The 23,063-nt window shown below is 38.0% G+C and overlaps 2 protein-coding genes across 6 annotated transcripts in view; both read left to right on the forward strand.

Moving 5' to 3' along the window:
* Positions 1-7,211, forward strand: part of ECI2 (enoyl-CoA delta isomerase 2) — a 30,018-nt gene extending 22,807 nt beyond the window's left edge. For 3 of the 5 annotated variants that reach the window (XM_082753577.1, XM_082753579.1, XM_082753578.1), the window contains 4 exons: positions 1,123-1,243; positions 4,548-4,637; positions 5,634-5,777; positions 6,607-7,187. In XM_082753577.1, coding sequence (XP_082609703.1) covers positions 1,123-1,243; positions 4,548-4,637; positions 5,634-5,777; positions 6,607-6,762 — 511 coding nt within the window. In that variant the 3' untranslated portion in view covers positions 6,763-7,187. Of the gene's footprint in view, positions 1-1,122; positions 1,244-4,547; positions 4,638-5,633; positions 5,778-6,606 lie in introns of all 5 variants that reach the window. The other 2 variants (XM_082753576.1, XM_082753580.1) reach the window with 2 other exon arrangements.
* Positions 7,212-11,632: 4,421 nt separating this feature from the next.
* OTULIN (OTU deubiquitinase with linear linkage specificity) lies at positions 11,633-22,266 on the forward strand. Its single transcript, XM_082754423.1, has 8 exons — positions 11,633-11,811; positions 12,135-12,446; positions 14,878-14,954; positions 15,783-15,877; positions 17,067-17,210; positions 18,929-19,054; positions 20,344-20,613; positions 21,894-22,266. The coding sequence occupies exons 1-8, from the start codon at positions 11,753-11,755 to the stop codon at positions 22,086-22,088; spliced, it is 1,278 nt and encodes a 425-aa protein (XP_082610549.1). The 5' UTR covers positions 11,633-11,752; the 3' UTR covers positions 22,089-22,266.
* Positions 22,267-23,063: the final 797 nt, after the last annotated feature.

Consider the following 23,063-nt stretch of genomic DNA (forward strand, 5'->3'; position numbering starts at 1 on the left):
AGACATGCTTTTGACTGTGTATTTCATAACTTTTTTCCTTTTCTATTTAAGTAGATTTCATCTTTTTTACTTCTGTATGTGATTATTAAATCTGAATATTTACAGGTTGGATTGCTTTCTCAAGCACTTGCAATTGATGTAAAATCTGAAATACACAGAAAGGCAAATAATATTTAAGATTTATAATTCAAATATGAACTGCAAGTGAAGTACTCAGTTTTGTGGCTTTTCTTAGGCAAGCTGGCTGTGGATCACAGTTGCCTGTTACAAAGTGATAATGATGGATTCTGAATCTATTGCAAAAACAGTAGTTAGCAGGATCTGGCAAGTGTTCCAGTGTGCAGTAATCTGTAGGGTATTTAATATGATGCATAGTCTTGCGTGCATTTCATGATCTTTCATCTAGATTTTGTGAGAAGACTGTATATTTTAAGCTGTTAATATTACACAAGCACAACGGATGCACAGAGATGCCAGAGAAGCGAAGTCTTTACAACAATGTTCACTTTATCAAAAGATTATATTTTTGAGAATATATTTTGCACTTCTTGGAAGAAGTAGTAGCTGTCAGAAGAAACAAAGCAATGTTTCTCAAACCTCTTCAGAACAGCACTGGGGAATTCTTTGTTATATTAGCATCACAATTTTTGTACCTGCTGGAGCTTCAGTGTAGAATAGAATCTGTGAAGTAAAGGCTATTGCAAGAGTAGAATTGGAATGAATATGTAGGCAGGTGGATAGATCAAGCCAAAGACTGTTTAGTTTGTGAGCTGCATTCAGTAACACTAAAGAAAATGGCATTTTAAGAACTTGACTGCAGTAACTGAGAAGTTACTGTACATGTATGTGTTTGATTCTCTGTTGGAAAGGAGACACGGGTATTTGAAATAGTTCTTATTTTCCTTCTTAGTATTCATTTGGGACAGGGTATACAACGTGCTGCATAGGATAGAGCTTATGGTTTTTGTAGTATTTTTTATATGTGTTATGTAGTATTTTTTGTAGCTTATATTGTGTTTTTTTTGCAGTATCTAAGACTGTTTTGAAACAGTCTTAGTTTCTGGTTTACGAAAGAGACTAGGATGTATCTTACTGTTACATTCTGATTCTTCTTCTTCGTAGGGAGTTCGTGAGTTCTTTTATTGATTTTCCTAAACCACTGATTGCTGTGGTGAATGGCCCAGCTATTGGGATCTCTGTAACGCTCCTTGGATTGTGTGACATTGTCTACGCTTCTGACAGGGTGAGTACTTTACAGTCCTGATCCCAAGAAAAGTATTTAGGGCTCCTTCTGTAGCAAATGTTATTTGTTGCAGGGTAGTCTGACAGAAAAGAGCACACAGGTGTAAATGCTTTTTCTATCACATTGGGGGACACCTTTATTAATTACCAGCATAGCATCGTACATCAACGAGTGCTTAACATGCATGGAATTTCTGTGCTGTTGCTACGATTATCAAGGTACTGACTCCAGTTTAGAAAGTCTTTACTGCGTTCTTTATGGTATCAGTGGGTACAGCAAAGGGTAGTTGATGTGAAATGGTAATTGTAGGGGCCCTTCTCAGGTGTGGGAGGGAGAGACAAAAGATTGTTATGGAATGGAAGAGCAGTATCTGGTATTTCATCTAATCTGTGTTATAAAATAAATTCAAAAGCTTTGTTTATCCAGCTCAAGATTCCTTCTAAGATAATTTGCCAAATACACAACCAGAAGATAAATTAAAGCATAGCACAGAATTACATTATATAGCTTATTTTTTATGCTCTCTGCTGTTTGTCTGTGTAAGGTTATTAAACAGAACTTAACCCAAGGTGTTAGTTAATTTTAGGTGAGCTATTGCTTGCATAAGTGTCTGTGATGAATAGTACTTTGACACAGTGCTGAAGCAGGAGTCAGATTTTTCCTCAGAGTTTCTGCTGGATTGCCTTTGTCACTATGAGACTTAGGAAAATTGAGCTGCAAGGTCCCACTTGCCCCAAAAGAGGGGCACAGAGGGACACAGCTATGGCTGTGTCACTCCTGACATATGCACGAGCATAATGTACGTAATGTATTCAATCTATTCCAGTCCATAGATCTCTTCTTTTACCAGGAGGTTGTTGGATTCTCCCTCTTCCTCCTTTCCAATCCAATCTTTTCTTGCTGCAGGGTGAACATATTGATTCTTGTTCTTGGGTCTGACAGACTATTTTCATCCTCCTTTGCAATAACCTTCAGTATATACTTAGGCTGTTAGATACATGTATATCTCTTGATCTCTTTGTTGTTGTTTTTTCAGTCGAACAGCCCCCGTTCATTTAGGTTTTTCCTCATGTGCTTTCTCAGGCCTGCAATTGTATTCCTCTGTACTCTTTCCAGTTGTTCCATGTCTCTCTTTAAGCATAATAAATTCGGTACATAAAGGGAGCTAACAAAAAAGATGAAGAGTGACTTCTTACACAGGCAGGTAGTGATAGGATAAGAGGTAATGACTCTAAAATAAAAGAGGGTAGGTTTAGATCAGATACAAGGAAGAAATTTAACTTTGAGGGTATTTTGAGGCACTGGAGCAGGTTGCCAAGAGAAGCAGTGGATGCCCCATCCCTGGAGTGTTCAAGGCCAGGCTGGATGGGGCTTTGGGCAACCTGGTGTGGTGGGAGGTGTCCCTGCCCATGGCCGTGGGTTGGAACTGCACATGCTTTGAGGTCCCTTCAAACTCGAACCATTCTGTGATGATAATAGTAGAAACTGGACACATTACTTCAGCTTGTGTCCTACCGATGCAAAGTAGAGCAGAAAAACTTCTCCACATTTTGCACATTTCTCTTCTTACATCCCAGAATGTCACTGGATTTATGTACTTGTGATCTACTGTAACCCCTGGATTCTTTACTGTAGAGTTGCCAGTTAAAGAGTTGTTCCTATCACATATTGTATATGGAGTTACTCTTGCCAAACTTGTCCGTAGTAAATAATGTCTTTTTCCTACCTGTCCGATTTATTGAGGCTATTTTGGATTTTAATCGCTTCCCACTCAGCATAGTATCTCCTGCATCCATAAATTAGCATAGATTTCATTAAAATTTAATCCAAATAATCATTAAATATTTTGTCCTCTTGGTAGTATCATTCTATCTTGAATAGTTTGAGATTCATACTTGAACTTCCTTTTACTACTCATGTGCATAATCATTGATAAATGCATTTTATTTTTACCGTGTATTTCTATTTTTTTAATCTCTGTATGCCTATATTAGTCTCATCCTTGGTCATTTGACATAGTCTTCACTTCCTGTGTACTTGTATTTAAAGTCAGTGAAGAGCTTGTGACTTAGCTGGGACAAATCTGTTAGTTAGTACCTTCCTATCTGCACAGGGACAGCTCTTGCTTGAGGATTTCCATAGGGTCTCACAAAGCTTTCCTATGCACGGTTTTATTGAGGTCTTCTCAAAGATGACTGTTCAATTGTCTTCCCTTTGCAGGATTGTGAACTTCATACAGTAAGGTCAGCTTTGTCCAAATTATATTTTACTTTCACATTCTCCACTCGTTTGGTTTAGGCATTAATGGCCTACTTCAGAAGTGCCCAAGTTTGTTGTGTCCAGGCTCTGGTTTTATTCCCAGCCAGGTATTCACAACGCAGACACATTTATAGGGCAGTGCATGGCCCAGCCTGACATCCTGGGGGGTGGAGTGGTATGAATGTCTTTTGCACTGGATTTGGCTCCAGTTCCTGGAGCACCATTTTATTACCCCATGCCAAAGCAGGACCAGTTACACTAGCCTGTATCCCTGCAAAGGCTGTCTAACACTTTCTTACAGACATTCAATGATTCAATGTCCCATTTTTGTTAGGAAACCTATTGACCTGCCCTACAGGATAGCCATTCACGTTACAGTACAACATAGTTACCTTCTAATACAGTGAAAGTTGTATTAGTAGTGTGTGCTCTTCATGTATCAGTTCATATTTTAAAATGGCACGCCTTTTGTCTTCCTTGCTTAAAATTGATGTGAATTGTCAAAACATGAACTTTTGTAGTTAAGTTTTAACTTGCAGTTAGGGTATTGACACATTTCTGCCACAGATTTTTTTTTTTTCAAAATTCCATAAAATTTAACAGAGGATTCAGTGACCTGAGTTTTTCAGCAGTAGAATAAATTCAGTATGCCTTCAGAAAGCAAAACTCTTTTTACATCTTAAGCTATTTGGGCTACGCATTTAATAACTTTTAGGGCAGATGTGTATGAGCATCCTTTCTGTAAAGATTTTGCATGTGCAGACTAATTTTACCAAGCACTCCATTCAAATAATGTAATTTCATCAATGGGAATGATAAGGGAATTGAGTTATACAGACAAAGTCAGTTGTTGTGTGCATTGAGAGGATGAAGCTGTGTTATCAGATGATATTTAAAACCTACTGTGGTAATGGTTCAAATGTATTTCTGGTGAATTCTTTTACAGTAGAAGCTTTCAAATGAAAACTAAATCCTAGCACTTCAGTCTCATGCTCAAGTTATAAGCCTTGCTTTGTTTTTTTTTTCTTTTTTTTAATTTTTCCAGGCTACATTTCATACTCCATTTAGTCAACTTGGACAGAGTCCAGAAGGATGTTCTTCTTACCTGTTTCCAAAAATCATGGGCTTAGCCAAGGTAAGGACATCTGCAATATACATGGGACCTTCTGACCTCTGTGTGTTGGTATCTTCCAAATGTTAGAGCAAATGGAGTCACAACAAGAGTCCTTGAGGAGAACTCCAGTTCACATCTTTTGAACCAAAGATTAAAAAAATATAATGGCAGTATCAGCACAAGCACCTTAACACATTAGACACTCCTAAAGTCTTCCTGTGGTGTCGATGGAAGTTTTCTTTCTTATGGCGTCCTTCACCTTTCTGAGACTATTTCTATACAGTGAAAGGGTGTATCGTTCTTCCAGCTATAGGAGGAAATGAAGTAAAGAATGTGTGTTTTTTTTTTTTCTTTAAAAAAAAAATAAAATAAAGAAAATGGAGTGCACACAAGAAATATCTTGGTAGGCTGTCTTTATGAGGCAAGGGAGCACCTGCCAAAATGGCCTTTTGGGAAGTTAGTGTATTCAGCCATTCCTTCAGACATCAGTGTGATGCAATCGATTTATTCATTTACTTGCAGATCTTTGATGTCATCTATTCTGTTGTAACATATGCGGGCCTTCTTATTTTCTTTCATAGGCTTATTTTCTCTGTCTGCTATAGAAATAAGGCCTTCTTGTTCCCACAGACTAAAATCCAGATGGTTTAAACGTACCTGATATCCTTGCTTATGTTAATATAACGTGTTTCTGTTGAGTAGGATCTTAATCTGTAAGGAGTAGAGCAAGTGCTTCATAAATGTGCAGGCATTAAGGATAGTCTGTTCAGTGAGATGTGAAGCCTTGATCCTTGGAATTGCTCAAAACTTAATAGGCTTCCCAGGACTGTGTCCTGCTTGAGCAGGAGGTTTCCACTAGAGATCCCTTCGATCCTCATCTGTGATTCTCTGCCCTTTTCAGAGGGCAGACTGTAATAAGCAAGAGACTAAAACAAATGTGACTTGGAAGCTTGTATCTTTCCCGTCACATTCCTCAAGTCTTGTCCTGTTGACTCACATTCTGTTTTCTTTATTTAGGCAAACGAGATGTTGCTTTTCAATAAAAAGCTGACTGCTGCTCAAGCCTATGCTTGGGGACTTGTGACTGAAGTTTTCCCCGATGGGACCTTCCAGAAGGAAGTTTGGGAAAGGTTAAAAGCTTATGCGAGCCTCCCCAAAAATGTTAGTACTTTAAATTTTTCTCTATCTTGTAAGCTTCTAGCATTCCCAGCCCTCCTGCCAAATTTATCCTGTCACCCTTAACTGAAATAACAAAGCTGAATGTATTTTGCTTCAAGCACGGATCTGTCCCTCTGCTGCCAGGAGACAGATACTTCTCTTCTACTCTGCCTGAATTTAATACGATGCACTTTACACAGAGACTCAATGGCTGAAAAGCCTTTAAAAATTTGCAATTTAATCCATTTGCAGGCTAGGTACAGTTTGGATTCCTTATCTTAGCTTTTTATTTTAGCATTAGTTTATGTTTAATCAGTTTACCACTGATTCTACAATATTTATTGTACTAACTCTGTGCGCTGTGGATGCTCAAGCTGAAGCTGGTTGACTTTACTTTTTGCTGAATTCAGTCATCCTGCTCACTAGTTTAGGCTTTGCAAGACTACTTGAGTCACAATTGTATTACGTTACGTGGGACAAGAGGAGATACTTATGCCAACTCCTGATAATGTCAATTACATTTGACACTGCAGATAGCTGAACAGGTTTCACTTCTTAAGCTCACCTACTCTGATTATGAGCCCTACTAAGTAGGCTGCTGTTTTGCTCCCCATGAACCTCCACCTTATTATTACTCTTAGTAATTAAATGTAGTAGTCTACTTTCAGCTTAAAGATTGGCTAACAGCTAGATGGTGCAACGTTAATACAGCTCAGTTTGATATCTAATGTGTTTATTGTGCTATTTTTTTATAAAATCTGAATATATAGAGAACATAACTTCCTGATGTTCCTCACTGCATTCAAATATTATTTTCCTCTTTCTCCTTCAGTCCTTGGCAGTGTCAAAGCAACTGTTAAGAAGTATGGAAAAGGAGAAGCTCCATGCAGTTAACAGTAAAGAGTGTGAAGTACTCAAGGAGAGATGGTTATCTGATGAATGTCTAAATGCTATTGTCAGCTTCTTTCAGAGGAAATCAAAACTATAATCTTCACCAGCAGAGCAGTTCACCTTCTGGCAATAGCCTTATCTGCCTTTATCCTTAATAAACTTTCTCTACAAATAGTAATTCTTATACCTTTTGGTGTGGTATATTCTGTACTGAGTACTGGATTAAAACTGTTAAATGAAATTAATACAGCTTTATGTGCCTTGGATCTGTTATGTTTTAGGTTTGGGAAAAAAAGGTTAATTATTCTGTAGGCAGCAGAGATGTTTCTGAATGATATTAAAGCAGATTGTCTTTGAAAAGAAGCAACAAATTCAACAGCAGCATATGTTGACAGCTTTTCAGTGATTTCTAATGAGCAATTCTTTTTATTCCTCTATGGAGAAGAAAATACTGTATTACTGAAAAATAAATATAAGTATTTAATTAGTGTTGTGCTGGTCATTACTACTTCTGTTAAACATCCTCAGTGAGAAGGAAAGTAACTCCTGAAAGTGTATTAATATAATACTCTTACAAAGAAGTATTCACTTGAGAGGCTGTGTCATGAACTGTTTACCTGGTAGGTATTATGGGCATCTTCTTAATTTTTTTGTTTAGAATACTAAAAATATAATATATATATATTATTTATACATAAAATATTTTATATATACCTTTATATATAAAATGTTTTATCTTATATTATATGAACCTTTATACACTACTTTTTTCCAAGCTATTTCATGATGTTTTTCACATGAAGAAAACTCTTCAGTTTCTTTTTTATAATTCTATCTGCAGATTTAATGCAGCATAGAATTTACATGGTGCTCTTGCAGCATTTCTCAGGGACCACTGTACAATCTATGCAAATTATTTCTAGTCTTAACTGTGCAACTTATTTGTAGTAACGCAAAAGAATATTCTGTAAAAAAATAAATAAATCTCTTGGAACAAACAAATCAAGGAAAAAAAATTCTACAGAGACACACTCATAAATATATAAATGATATGCCTGAGCAAAAATAGTGAATCCCACAACTGATTTATTTTTTCCCATATAATAAATATTTTAGTTGTAACTGATACCTTCCACCAAGAGCTGTATTTGTTATGTTTTTCTTCTTGCATTACGTATTTGGACCAGTTAAGCTTCTGTGTAACATAATTATTCAGTAATGATCAAAACTACAAGTCTTCAGAATGAGCACAATGGAGTATGAAATAAATATTCTAATTTTAAATATAGGGTTTGTTTTTCTAACAAAGTAACAACATGAAATAAATTAAATGTGGAGATAAACTAAATGTTTAATCATTGATTGCAGAACAATGCAGACTTCTCTCCTAACTACTTGAAAACATGTGTGTGTAGGAGGTACCAAGATACAACAACTCTTTGGAAGTGCGGAACATATATTCTAATGCAGGAATATGCAGAAAAGGAATGGTACCTTCAGAAGTGTGTGCCACATATAGGAGTAAAATGTAGATTTTATGAATTATGTTGTCTGTACTGGAGTAAGGTATTTAGTTATTTGATGTTATTTCAGTCTGGATAATGAGCAACACCAATAAAATGCAAATTGTCTGCCATGCACATTAATTCAAATCCTACACGTTCTAAGTCTTCAGACTTTGTGGTTGGGTCATAACTATCTTAATGACAGGGGATGTAGCAAACCTCTGAAAAGAGAGCACTGATAAGGAACATTTTATGTGCTGAATGAAGCACTGTTACTTTGTTCAGGTGTATGAATTACACTGTTCTGTTTCATCAAGAAACAAATTATTAGATACAGAGTTTATTTGGACAAAACTGTGTTTATGTGCTCCAGACACGTTCCACTTACAGAATTAATTTATAGTACTCTCAGGCTCTCATATGCTATTCTCTGACTTTCATCAGAGGGAATATATCAGTAAACCATGAAAAGATGGCTTTATAAAATGTCCTCTGAGCTCTGTCATCTGGTAACATTTCACTCTGGGCTGATAGAACTGGGTAAATTTCACTGTATTGATTATTGTCAGAGTTGTACATTTCAACAGTGTTAAAAATATGGATTTTAAAATAAAATTAGGAACCAATAAACAAGGAAAGTGGATTTTGACAGTACCAAGTACGTGGGAAGCAGGGAGCGTATTTGCCTGGACAGATAAACTACTGTGCATGTTTGTAGAGTTTCAAATAAAAAGTGAATATGCAAAGCTAAAGGGATCAGCAAGACTTGGCAACAAAAGAAAGCCAAGAATACAAACCAAACTGAATGGAAACAAGTAGCCTCAAAGAAAGAACATCATCTAGGATAACCTGTTGGAACTAGTTATTTACATAAATTGTCCTTGAGCAAAAACAAGTTTCATAATGCAGAAATTCAAACAAAAGCAGCTGTAAGGATTCTGTGCAACTGTAAATTCTGAAATTCTGAAAATAACAAGCCAAAAAAAAAAAGGGGGGGGGGGGAGAGAGAGAAGGTTAAAAATAATACAGTAAAACAAACAGTCCAAAGTTAAGAAGATCAAAGTGCATTCTTTCTGCACAAAATGAGAGCTAGAGTGAAGAAAACAAACAGGGTATCTAAATGGATAAATGAACTCATGAATTAAGGCAGACTGGAATCTTTTCTTGGCATCGGTCTCACTAACAATAATAGATACTGAGTTTTCACCAAGTTAAAAAATAAATATACATGTTAGAAAGTGTTTAGAGGATGCCTGCTTGGACAGGCTGACAGAAATGATTGTGCCTGCAATGTAGAGGCTCTGCATCCTGAAAAAAAACAACAACAAAAAACACCACACACACACACACAAAAAGGGTCTTGCATGGAAGAAAACTTCAGGACTTTGCACTCAAGCCCTTTTGGTGTTGAACTCGGTGGTACTTGTTAAAAAAAAAAAAAAGTGTGTTGCTGTGTTTAATATACTGTATTCTAGGCATATGCTATACAAATTCCTACTGCAGGTTCATTATACCTGTTTTTATTTCCTTCAACTTTACATTATTTTGTATTGTTCCACCCTCTTCAACTGCTAATGTATTCAGCCCCTGAGAAGGGGGGGCTTTATGCAAGACAAAGTTATTCTTTGAATCTCTAGATCTTGGAAAGCAACGACTAATACACAGCTCTTTTGCCACATGTTTGTGAAACATCACAGAAATTCCAGTTTTTTCCAGATACTGTCTACCTATGATAAACCTAAAAATACCTTTGCTAAGATAACAAATTTTACAAATGCTTGTCATACATTGTTGACAAGAGGCAGAAACCTTATGCTTAGTATTTTACATAAAGACCAAATTGACAAATATTCTCTTGAATTACCTTTATCAATTCAACTACAGAACGTACCTAGTTTGAAGATTATTAACTTTTTCCAGTTGTTTTTGTGTTTTCCATTAGGTGGAGAGAGTGGACTTTTCTATTGAATTTATTTATTCAGCCAGTGATTACATTTGGATTTTTTTTTTCACTTAATGCAAACACAAAGTTCTATCAGGAACATGACTACTCTGGGGATTTAATTTTTGTCTTTTTGTGATGAAAAGAAAAGAAAAAGTTATGTGATTGACATAAACCACATCTGTAAGCAGATAAATACTAAATGCAAAATAAATTCAAGACTTATAAGACAGCCAACTGTAATGACTCTTAAATGCTACTCAATATAGATTATTTTAATTAAAGGAACACAGGAAATGGGTACATTTCAAGTGGACTAGCTGTTGGAAGAGGAGTAATTCTCAAATGCCCAATGTGAAACAAGAATGCATTATGAGTCAAAGCAGTAGGTCAAACAGGTGTTCAAAGAAAAACATTTTTCAAAGGAGATATCATTGTCAAGAGCAATCCAGCACAGATTTAATCTGGGAAAAGAAGAGCAGTAAAATGTAATGTTTGTTTTTTTTTTCTCCTCTCAAACATTCATGATAGTTCTTTGTGTCTCAATAATAAAAGAAACAGGATTTTTTTTTTTTTTTTACAGAAATGTCCATCAGTTTTATGTGACTTAAAAATGCTTAACATTGCTAATTGCTTATTGTCATTTTGTCTTTCTATAGGTCTTAATTACTACCTAACCTCTTGTCAGAATGCTTGTGGTTATTTTTCCCCAGTCTTAGCATAGCTTAGCATTACACAGAGAATGCATATACATGCAAGGAAAAATGAATTGCTGAAAGAAAATAAATGTATGAATGAATAAATAAATAAATATATATTTTTTTCTCTTGGCATTTCCGGTCCTGATTTCAAGGTGGAGTCCCTCCAAAATGCTCACTTAAATGGACTTTTTTCCACCAAAGGTGGTCCTTTTGGGACCCAGGAGTTGGACTTGATGATCCTTTCAGTTTCTTTCCAACTTGGGATATTCTATGAATCTATGATTTTTCTACCTTTTTACTGTTCTGAATATTTCTTGTTTTTAATAGTATTGGGTATACTTAACCAAGTAACAGGTATTGTAACTTTTATTGCCCCACAGTGTGCTAAGGCCAAGGATTTCTGATACTGCACGGCTTTGTTTGAGAGAGGGTCATTAAAAACACACCCTGACATCAAGGTCTAGGCTTGAATCAATGTTTATTTATTTATTTATTTATGTTCTGGAGGAGGTGCTTCCTGCCTCTGACAGACTCCATATGACGGCTGTTATCTGTGCACCACCTTCACAGTGCTGGCATTTTACAGGGGGCATCTGACAACTGGAACGCAGCTCCCCCAGTGTATTTAAAAGCTGTAAGGGAAGGTTCACGCAAATCCTTTCACTTCGCGTGACGGCAAGCCTTTACTTGGCACTTTTTTGGGAGGGGAGGAAGCCCCACTCAGCCCGTGAGGGACGGATTCCCAGCATGGCCCCCTCCTCCCTCACGGGGCCGCGGCCATCTTGGCGGCCGGGCGCTCCGCATGACGCCGCTCCAGCGGCGCCCGCCCCGAAGATGGCGGCGGCCGGGGCGGGAGCGGTGGCGAAGCGGGGCCGGGGCTCGGGCGGGCGGCGGCGGCCGCTGTAGGCGGGCGGTGGGGTTGCGGGCGGCCCCGCGGCCATGAACGGCGGGCGGGCGGCCGCCTCCTGCCCTCCGCGGGGCTCCGGGGCGCCCGGAAGGTGAGGGGGGGGCGGCCGATGGCGGCGGGGAGGGAGGGGCGTGAGGGCGCGGGGAAGGGGAGGCTGTGTGGGGGCTGCGAGCTGGGCGCGGAAGGGCTTAAATAAAGTCTTTTGTTGAAGGATAAAGGGCTTTTAAGTGAAGAGGGGAATTTGGAAATAGCTCGGGTGCTGTTACCACGTTATTCTGGACTTTGTTCCCCCCTTTGAGATAATATAAGTAATCTCTGAATGCTCAGAGCATAAGTTAACTATTCAAATATCGCAACTTTCTTAAAACGTGTGTTCCGCGATGAGAAATTGACGTGTGTCCGCATTCTCCAAAGCCAGGGTAGCTTCCAGGGGTGGATGGCAGAGCCTCGCAGCCGTGCAGCCGGGGCGGAGCAGCCGCAGGTGGCGAGGCGCGGCGGGGGAGCTGCGGTGCCTCCTGGTGAGCCCGGCCCAGCAAACGCAGCTGCCGAGCAGAAAGGGCGATCTGCAGCGGAAAGGAGGAGAGAATGCGTACGCAGAAGCACTGGGGGACCTGAGGAGATGAGTAGGACTACATCGCTTGCAGCAGAGGAGGATGCTTCAAGAAATTGTGAAATGTATTTACCTGCGTATTGTAATCCTTCAGCGATGGAGATATCTCTGGACAGGTGAGGATTTTTTTAATATGGAATCTTTTTGCCATAAAAAAAAAAAAAAAAGGAATTATGAAATTTTGCTAAGAAATGCACTTTCACAGATTCCAATGAGTTGGTGCCTTACAAGAAATAAGGCTGAAGTCAAAGATGTATGTTTATCCCAAACTTATTTCATTCTAATTTTTTCATTCAATTGTTCTTTTCCATCTGTTATTTTCACTATTGTCAAATATCGTGATGATTAATGGGAAAGGGTTTAGTTCCTGTGTTCTTGGTTCCACAGGTTTGCTTACCTGAATAATCACTAGGCTAGAACGATGCAAAGATGTGCGCCCTTCTCTGAAATGAAAGTGTCTGTGTAGATGGATTGCACCTCTTAGCTACCTTGATTTCACAACAGCTCAGATAAATTGCAGTGCTTTGTTTATGCTGGGTGTTAGCTGTCAAGTAAACTGCTAATGTTATGTTATCAACTCCCAGAAAGAAAACAGTAACATCTGCAGGAGGAAATATCACACTGCTAATTTTACATCAAACTTCTTTGACCTCAGTTGACCAAGATGACCACTATTTTCTCTTAGTAATCTAAATTTCTATTCAATAAATTCTATTCAAGGCTGTATCCCAAAGCAATGCTCCCCCCAGTCCCACTGGATCCCTTCTAGAAGCAGGCTTGTGCTCAGAGGATGAGGCTGCTGTGTTATAGTTTAAATATTTCATACTGCATTTAGCCTGTATATAAGCTATGCTAGGGATCACTCTTGTTGCTGGGTAACAAGTTCTTATTTTTTAATTTGTATTTACAAGGTAATCAAGTATTCTTGAAACTCTTCACAAGCATTGTTGGCCCTGAATTTCTGGTTAGAAATGAGATCTGGTGTAGAAATTAAGGTTTGTCCAATACCACACTGTTACAAGGATAAGGACTTTGGATATGTATCTCTGAGACTTCTCAGCAGATAGTGGTCTCTAATGAGGGACTAAATCTATTGTTTCTGTTTTTAAGTTATAGTTTTTTAGTATTGTTACACATCAGATTTCAAGCAGCTATTTGAGCGTCCAGGAGACCCAGTTTGAAAGTTGAAGGTTGGAAATTTGAGTAAAAACTAAACTGCACCTTCACAGGACTGCACTGTAGGTGACAGTTTCCTGGTATCAACCTGTATTTGTCTTTATGTTGAACATTTGTCTTGTTCTCAAGGGAAATATATGCAAATGGGATAGGAATGTTACTTTTTTTTTTCCCTTCATAAGAAAGCTAATTTGGAAATAAAGAAATGCAGAGCCATGATTTACCAATGTATTATTTAAAATTTAATGAGAGTAACTTACCACCTGGCTACACACAGCCTGTCCTTGTGGTTTTCCTAACTGCTTGTCCTCCTTCCGTTGTGTAAGATGAGGCAGGGTCACTGCCTTTATTTCTTTTTTGTCTTTTGCAGGCAAACTGGGGTTTTGAGTAACATGTTAGAAATCACCAGTAGTAGTGGGCATCGAATAATAATCTTACACTTTTTTTGCACATGTACTTTCTCCAAAATACAAGCTTTCAATATAACCTTCTCCTGTTAGTGGTAAGTCTAAATGAATTAGTGATATGTTTGGTGATATACTTTTTTCCAAGTATTTTAGCTGTGAAGAAACTTATTTTCAAAAGTTTATTAGGTGTTATTATTGTCCAATCAAGTTTAGAGGAGTGTGTGACTTAGTGTCTTTTTTTCTTGAATGCTGCATGAGCCTCCATTCCTTACAGTCATGGTCACACCTCAGATTTGAGATCTCTTCTTGATAACACTGGATTGTGCACAGAAACGATGTGCTTTCAGGTCATCTTTTCCTCCTTTGTGGTTGTAACTTGAGTTCTGAATATGTGCATATAGTTTCACATGGAGACTCTTAACTCTTAAGGCAGCATGCTTCGACCAAAAAGCAAAAGCTTATATTATGGCAGAAACGTTTGTCTGGTTGTGAATTTTATTTCAAGTTGGTACCATTCAAACCAGCTGAAAATACCTGGCTGCTGTTTATCGTGATGTTCTGATGCCTAATAACGAGCAGAATATGCAAGCCCCTGTGGAATAGAGATATAAAGCTCTTGTGGGTAATATATTTTTAGTTGCATGCACAGGTTGCTGTATTTGTGTATACAGATTAATAAGGCATTTTGGCTTTTATTATTTGCTAACTTGTAAAAAGTACAATTATAAAGGGGCTTTAGCACTCTTGTCATCTCCATAGAACCAGCAGAAGAGGAATTCCAATAGTTTCGTTACTACTGTTGGTGTCATAAATAAGAGTCTTATGCAAATGTGTAAGAAGGAAATCAAATGAAATTGATATAGTACTTGGAGAAAGACGTAAGTGTTTGCCTGTGGTGATAAAGAGGGGTGAGTTACAGCAAGATTTGTGCTGTTATGTGATGTACGTGTCAATTTTATTGTAGTGAGGAGGACATGTATCGCGATGCAGAAGAAATAGAGAGAGAGAAAATGCTACTTGGTTGCAAGACAAATTCTTCAGGTATGTTTGAACTTTGTGTGGTGTTTCAATTACAGCATTACAATTAACTAACACTAATTTGTAACGATTCAAGACCTTCATTTCCAATGATTTTTGTGCACGAATGTCTGTGCAATAGAAGTTACTTATTGTGACTGATTACATTGTACACTTTTAATTCACAAAAAGATCACTTTTACGGAAATCTAGTTGTTCTTTGCATATTTTTTCTTTGTTTCTATTGTTACTTTACGAGAGAATGTGAATCCATTGGAAAGTGCTGATACAGCCTATGCTATGACTGTTGTGTTTAAGAATTACTGATTTATAGATATTATGGAAGCATCTGTTGCTGGGCACCCCTGATAACCTTACTCCTATTTGTTTTGGAGCAAAGGCTGTTGGGATTCCAAGAAAACCATATTTTTTTCTTCCCAGTATGTTCAGAAAGACCTGTTGTCTTTCTGCCTTATAGCTTCTGAAAGAAGAGGAGAAACTTTGGCTGAACATTTTTTCTCTGATTTCTCTGCTAAGATAATGAAGAGTACCTTATTAATTTCTCTCTTTGTCAGTTAATATTTTTGGAAGACAGGAGCAGAGTGTTCTCTGTTTTGTTGAACTAAGTCCTTATTTTTGTTCACTTGTCATTCTCGGAGCAAACGGCTTTTTTTTCTGGCTACAATACTAATAGCTACGTAGTAGTTATATGTTATGCTGCCAGTCTCTTTGTGCACCAAGGTGACTTTAAAGGGATAGCATGTATTTAGAAGTGCAAGTCATATTGCTTTTTCTATCTTGTTCTGTTTCACAGATCTCCTCAGTGTAATCTTGCATATTCTATATTGACAGAATATAAACCAAGTGTTGCACCCGAAATGGATATCATGGAGTATTGCAGAAAAGAATGGAGAGGAAATACACCAGTAGCGAAAAGGATGAGAAAAGTATAAGTTATACTTTCTTATTTTTATTGGGCTTATTGTTTGTATTTCTGTGTTCCATAGATTGTTTCCTCTCCGAAAGACATTTAAAACAGAAAATGCAATAGCAATATTTTTCAATGTCTAGTCATAGGAGTGGCTAACAACTGGAAGATGGTTCATACTTGTTCAAAGTGTATTTTTGGCAAGGATACTCATATTAAAATAAAAACCCTAGACTGTTCTTCGTTACTGTTTTCAACTTAAATTTGGTTTATTGACATGAAATGGTAATCACAAGGACTATTGAGATGGCAGAGCAGCTGGCCAAATTTTTTTGCAGAAGGAAAGTAACTGAAGTAGGTGAATGACTTTGTTTTTAAGATGGGGAGCTGATGAGCATCAGGCTTTTTCTTTTAATTTTTCCTTAATCTTTTTTTCCATAAGTTTTGGACACTTTTAATTTAATTTTGAGCTAGGATGTTATAAAATAAAGAAGACTGGTTTCAGTGTTCTTTTCTTTGTTTGAAAGGGAGTTGGGCGAGGAACTTAGTGGTATGTATGAATTAACTTTGTGTAAATCAAAATATCCATGTGTCATCTTCAAGAGGTTAGTAAGAATAGAGATGTAGAGCTCTGGATCTTAAATGAGCTGTAGAGACACATTAAACTTCAGAATTTGCATTTCAGTGTTGCGCCCTGTTACACATATATGTCTGGGAACAGCAGGGAGGGGACAAATGTGCTGAGACATGTCAAGCTATTTCAGTATAAACACACATTTTCCCTAAGGCAAAAGCAAGCTACATGTGACATGCGTTGGGTAAAACGGCGTAAACTACTGCTGAAACGTCTTGTAAGCATGCTGTGTTTTTAGGTTTACATTCTCATGTGTGTGTTTGGATTTTATTTGAAACCTAAGTAGCCTAGCTGCCCACATCTCAAGGATGCTTCTGCAGTGTAGTCAAAGAAATGCCACAACCAGTTATCTACTTCAGTTTCATTGGTTTCTTGTTTGTTATTCAGCAGAACTATGAAAGTGTTTTTTCAAAGCATAGTTTGATATACAAGCATATGAACTTTCAAAGCATATCATTTTCATTTGGATGTTCCTACTCTAATACATTTTATGATACCAGTGCCTTGAAATATCTTGGTACCTTGAAATGTTTTATTGATGCTTTCATGTTATTTGGATTTTGTGTTTTCCTAGGGATATGAAGCAGTTGCTCAGAAATTTGCATCAATAAGGAGAGTACGTGGTGATAACTATTGTGCTCTCAGAGCAACTCTGTTCCAGGCACTAAGTCAATCTACTCAGCTACCAACCTGGCTGCAGAGTGAGGATTTTACTAAGGTATGTGTCAAACAGATCAGACAGTAGGGGTTGTTGGTTCTAGCCTGTTGGATAAATTTAACGTTTTATTTCCCTGTTACATGCTCACTCCTTAATATTGCTTAAACTAAAAAGTGGTAGTGTTCAGTTGTGTTGTAGATTTATAGCAATAGCTTCAACCTGGAATTGAGTCCAGGTCAACATAGTTTCCAAGGTATAATGAATGAATGTTATTATGCTGACTGTAATGTAACTTGCCTGTCTTTATTTTGATTTCTTCTTAGTGCATATAATATGGCAGTGAAAGGTTTTCCCTAAAACACCTGGCAGTAAAAAAATTACAGAGAACTTATTCTAAGCACATCTGGAAAAATATCTTTTTAAAATTGCCGTCTATTTTTGTGTGCCATAGATGTTTTCTTTAGAAATTGGGTTAACAAATTGGATGCTGCAGGCTTTTCAGAATGCGTGCAACCTGTGTCTTAAATGTTAGTTAACGTACGTATGTGAGCAACTCCAATCTGACATGAAGAATAGTCCTTCTGGAGCACTGATGGATAAACCCAGTGTGTTTTGTTAAGACTAGAAGAAAAATATTCTAAAAATTGTCTTGTGTCAACAAAGTCTGTTGGTGCTAATTGAATATGGAAGAAATACGTAAGAAGCTGCCTATATGAAAGTGGCCTGCTTCAGGGGAGTAAGTTTCCAGTTACCAGGTTGCTGCTAGAAATATAAATGATGAACCTCTGACACACTCGGTTGTAGGCCAGTGTTCAAGATCAAATGGTAATATTCTTATCACCTTTCTGTATAACTCTGTGCCATTTTAAAATTTCTTACTCTGATCATTATCGTTACAAAAACGTCTGTTTAATTACTGATAAAAATATTTCTGTGAAATGTTTCATACTGCAGCAATACATCGTAAAAAGTTTTCCACGGCCAGTGTATCATTCAAGAGGAGCGTAAAAGCTCTTAGGTGAGCCGGTGTAGCATGTGAGCAGTACAAAAGGTTGTTCTGAGGCTAAAGTATGATTTTATGCATCAACTAATCATAGAATATCTGAGTTGGAAGGGACCTACAAGGATCCTTAAGTCCAACTCCTGGGTCCCTGAAGGACCACCAAAAATAAATAAATAAAAATCAGACCATGTGTTCAAGAGTGTTGTCCAAAAGCTTCTTGAACTCTGACAGGCTCAGTGCTGTGACCACGTCCCCGGGGAGCCATCTTCAGGTTGTTCTCTTCCTTACAAGAAACTTTGTGTTCCAATTATGTTCCCTGAAAAAAAAAAAACAAAACAAAACACAGTTCTCATGTTCTGGACTACGTAGTTCACGCTTCACAAAGAATTCTGGTTTATCTGGTGGATGTTACCATCTCTTTAACCTCTTCTGCTCTTGGTTCAGGGAAACTTTCAGACACAGTCACTGTTTTCTGCAGTTGGAGTTTAAAAACCAACAAACCTTGAGTAACTTCAGGTGATTTTTTTTTTTTCCTGTTGCTTATGTATTGGTTAGATGAGGGAACAGTAAGCAGTTGACCAGTATTGTGACCATTATCCAGCCAGTTGTGTTCAGTTGTGGTAATAGCATCACATCTATTCAGGAAAACATAAAACCAATCATTTTAAGCTGAAAAATATATTGTATCATATCTATACCTATATATTCATGTGTAAGGTGGTATTTCTCTCAAGATTTTTTGACTTAAACTGCCTTTTCTTTTGTCTACTTCCAGCTTCCCGAGAACTTGTTGAGCAAATATGACTGGATCAAGCAGTGGCAGCTAAAACAGAAACTAGGCAGGAAGATGGGAGAAATAAGTGATGAAATAAAAGAATATTTAATGCTACTAAGGAAAAAGGTTGGAAAAGTATTTGTTCGTGGTCACTTGCAAATAAGAAAAATAATTGTGTTGATAGTAGTGCATTACTTAGCCACATTTTGCCCCTTTCCCTGGCCTTCTGAAACTCTGGAATCTATGTAAAACTCTTCAGTTATTCATATTTGAGTGTTTATGCATATTCTCATTTTCAGAGACTTTTAAAGAATATTTTGTAGGCTACATCCAAGCAGGTTGGAATTAAATTTAGTTTTGGATTAACAAGCACAGGTAGCCAAGAAATATACAGCCTCTCTCAGAACAGGGAGGAAAATATGATTAACCTTGTGGATTGAGATAAGAACAAGGAGATCTCTTGTCAGCTGCTGTCATGGGCAAAACAGACTCAGCATGGGGAAAATTAACTTACTGCAATTAACAATTAAAAATGGACTAGAGCAATGAGAACTAAAACCACCTTATTCCTATCCACCTCTTCAACCTTCCAACCTGAGTGGTACAGGGGGGATGGGGGCTGTGGTCAGTCCCTGATGCTTTGTTACCTCCACGGTCCCTCCCTGCCCCTGCTCCCCACGGGGTCCCTCCCATGGATGCCGTCCTTCCACAACTGAGCCTGTGGGGGCTGCCCACAGGCAGCAGCTCTTCAAGCACTGCTCCCACACGGCCCCGTACCACGGGGTGTCCCTCCTGCACAGACCTAGAGGTCTGCAGGGCTTTTTCTCACTCTCTCCTAGCTGCTGTTGCCCAGCAGGATTTTCCCTTTTTTCAACCTGCGCTCCCAGAGGCCCACCCAATGTCGCTCAGTGGCTCAGCTCTGGCAAGCAGCAGGTCCCTTTTGGAGTTGGCTCTGATTTGACATGGGGCAGCTGCTGGGCTCTGCCCACAGAGGCCACCCCTGTAGCTCCCCACGGCCAAAACCTTGCCACATAAACCCAACATGAAAATATGCATTCTGAATAACTGAAATGTAAAGAGTATGAAAAAATGCAGGATCTATGACAGGAAACAAAGAGCCTGTTGCCTTTCTCTTTTGACAATGTATTTTGCCACCTTGTAACAATTTCCAACCTCCCCGTGTTTTGCTCTTGTGAAGGACTAACACATAAACAGACTAACCCAGCTTGACCTTGACAGACCTACAGCTGTGGGAATTCTCTAGGATGTTTTTTAAAAAGGCACAGAGCCTTTTTCAAATTAAATTCTGAGTGCGTATGCTCAATATCTGACGATTCACAAGTGGCTTTTTGCAGCTCCTGCACAGTGATGGCTATTGATACGTGTTGTGTTTGTGTGTTTGTTTGTTTTAACAGTGGAAGTATATAAGTGAAATCAAGGGTCCTATTGAGAAGCAAGAAGCATGTGATAAATTGTTTAAAAATGAAGAGGAGGAGTACAGTCTGTATGAAGCTCTGAAGTTTTTGATGCTTAACACAGCCATTGAGTTATACAATGATGATAAAAATGGAAGGAGAGTTCCTGTTTTCTCATGGTTACTGTTTGCACGGGATACATCCAGCAACCCTTGTCAGTTAATGCATAATCACTTGAACCAAATAGGTCACAGCGGAGGCCTCGAACAAGTAAGGAGAGATTGTTTTTACAATGTTATTTTTCTGCTTGGAATTTTCAGTGGTTTAAGAAATTGTCCAGCTTTTGTTAGTCTGATCTTTCATTAGACAAAAAATATAATAGAACTTTTTGCTCATACAAAAAGTCTGTAAAAGTCTTTTAAATGCTGATTCTTTTGTGCCCAATGACGCTTGGGTAACATCATTCTTTGGAAGTGTGATATTCTATTAATAGTAGCAATTGTCTTAGTCTCTTAATTGTTAATTTAGCTTTTTAAAAATATGATAAAAGCTAACACTCAAGTGATGAAGACCGTGTGCAGTACATAGACATGCTGGTTCTGATAAACTAATGGCTCTAATGCCTCGTATGTTGCAGAAGTGATATGCATATCATGAAAGCACCCCAGAACAAAACCTAGCAGTTAATGAGATGAATAGTCTTAAAGACTGTAGAAACATCCATTTTAAAAATCCACATGATACAGCAATTAAATTCAGTAGCTTAAAAACACTAAGAGCATGGGAGCATTATGTTTGGTTTATGTTTATTGGCTTAAAACTCTGGTAACCCTGTCATAGATGAGACAGGTTGCTACTACTGTTGAATTAGCTGATGACTTGCAAAGATGAAACTGTGGTGACTTTTTCAGCAGTGATGTTTTTGCTGTCCAGTTTGGTCCGTAAGTACTGTTGCGGAATTCTATGCTGACTAAGTATTTCGGTAATATTTGTTGTTGTAAATTGTTATATAGGACAGGGTATGCTTGTCACTGTAGTAGAGAAGATAGAGGAAGAAGCTGGAAAAGTCTTCTGAATTCCCGTTGATATCTACGGGCTTTGTAAGGGCTTTCCATCTGCTGTTTATTGGCTAGAAATTCAGAGTACCCACAGAGAGGGAAAGGGTTGTTGCCTGAAGCCGGTCCTTGTCTGCTTTAGTGACTTAATGGGATGCGTATGCCTATGAGAGACTGTCTTTCCTTCCTGCTCACGGCAGCAGGGAAATGGGATTCTCTGTATAAACCAGTGTTTCCTGAGGACTTGTATCTTACTGTGACAATTTCGCACCTGAAGAGCTCTATGTTAAAGGCACTGTCATAGAGCTATGTATGCAGCAAGTTATGAATGGCTTTAACGATCAAGATACTGAACTCGAGGTGCTCACATACAGGCATTCACGTTTCTCATATTTTAAAATGATATCCAATCAGTATTAGTATTTTTTTATAAGCAGTATCTTGTAAATCCATGTTTGGTTTGACACGCTGTATTTTTGCTTTTTTCCAATGTAGGTGGAAATGTTTCTCCTCGCCTATGCTCTGCAGTACACCATCCAAGTGTATCGGCTGTATAAGTATAGTACGGATGAGTTCATCACACTTTATCCCAATGACCCAGAGGAGGACTGGCCTGTGGTGACTCTCATAACTGAAGATGACAGACACTATAATATTCCAGTCAGAATGTGCCAAGAAACTAAGTTATAAGGAAGAGATTTTTAGCAGACACACCTGTGCTTATTGAGGTTTCTAGTGCTGTTTTGAAACAGGATGATGATGAAATCTGTGTTGTTAAATCTGCAACAACTTGAAACCCTTGTTTTAGAAGTTTACATCTGAACTAAAATATCAAACAGATTCCATTCTAAGAATAAATGAGTAAAAATTTTGGAAGCATGGCTTGCTACCAAAAAAAAAAAAAGGTAAAAATATGGAAACGTCTGCAATCTTTTTTTTTTTTTATTATATTTTTATTTTATTTTGAAGGGCGTACTCTGAATAGAAATGCAAAAGCTATAGACTTCTTTCTTTTAAGAAGATGCATGAGGCTTTGTAGTAGGAGATGAGCTGACTTCTGCTCTCTGAAGTAATGAGGAACTTTTCTAGACGCTTAAATTCATCAATAAGCTGACAGTGTCCTGACTGATTTTTGTGGTGCTGCACAGAAGCAATTTGTGTAAAACTTGGGTCTCAGGAAGCAGTATAATTCTTTTGCAGTTGGAATTTTACATCTACCATGGTTTTCATGCCGTAAAAGAGATGCTTATTTAAAGTTTCCTAATGCTTTGGAGTTTTTTCCAGACATGAATATTGCATTTAGAAGCCAGACATTTGTTGCACTGAAAATGAAGAGCTCTTCCATTTTAGCCCCTAGAGAGGATTGTGGCAGTGGGACTTGATGATAAAGCAGTATAGACCCTCTTTGTTAACAGGTGATGAATTCAAAACTGACACAGAATTCTGTCCTTGGTTACAATAGCTGACAGGAGGTGACCACCACATGCCCACTAACGTCGGTGTCTGTTAATGTTACTGTTTCTGTAATGTTAAGCTTTACTGGTGTGGAGGACATAAGGGTTTTAATTCACAAAGGCAGTGCTGTATGTGGAAGTAAACTTATGGTGTGACTTCTCCGCTTGCTGGAGGAGCAGGTAGGAGGTTCTGTGTTTCTGCTTTCTGCTC

This window comes from Aythya marila, assembly GCF_965140915.1.
Source record: "Aythya marila genome assembly, chromosome: 2".
Lineage (NCBI taxonomy): Eukaryota > Metazoa > Chordata > Aves > Anseriformes > Anatidae > Aythya > Aythya marila.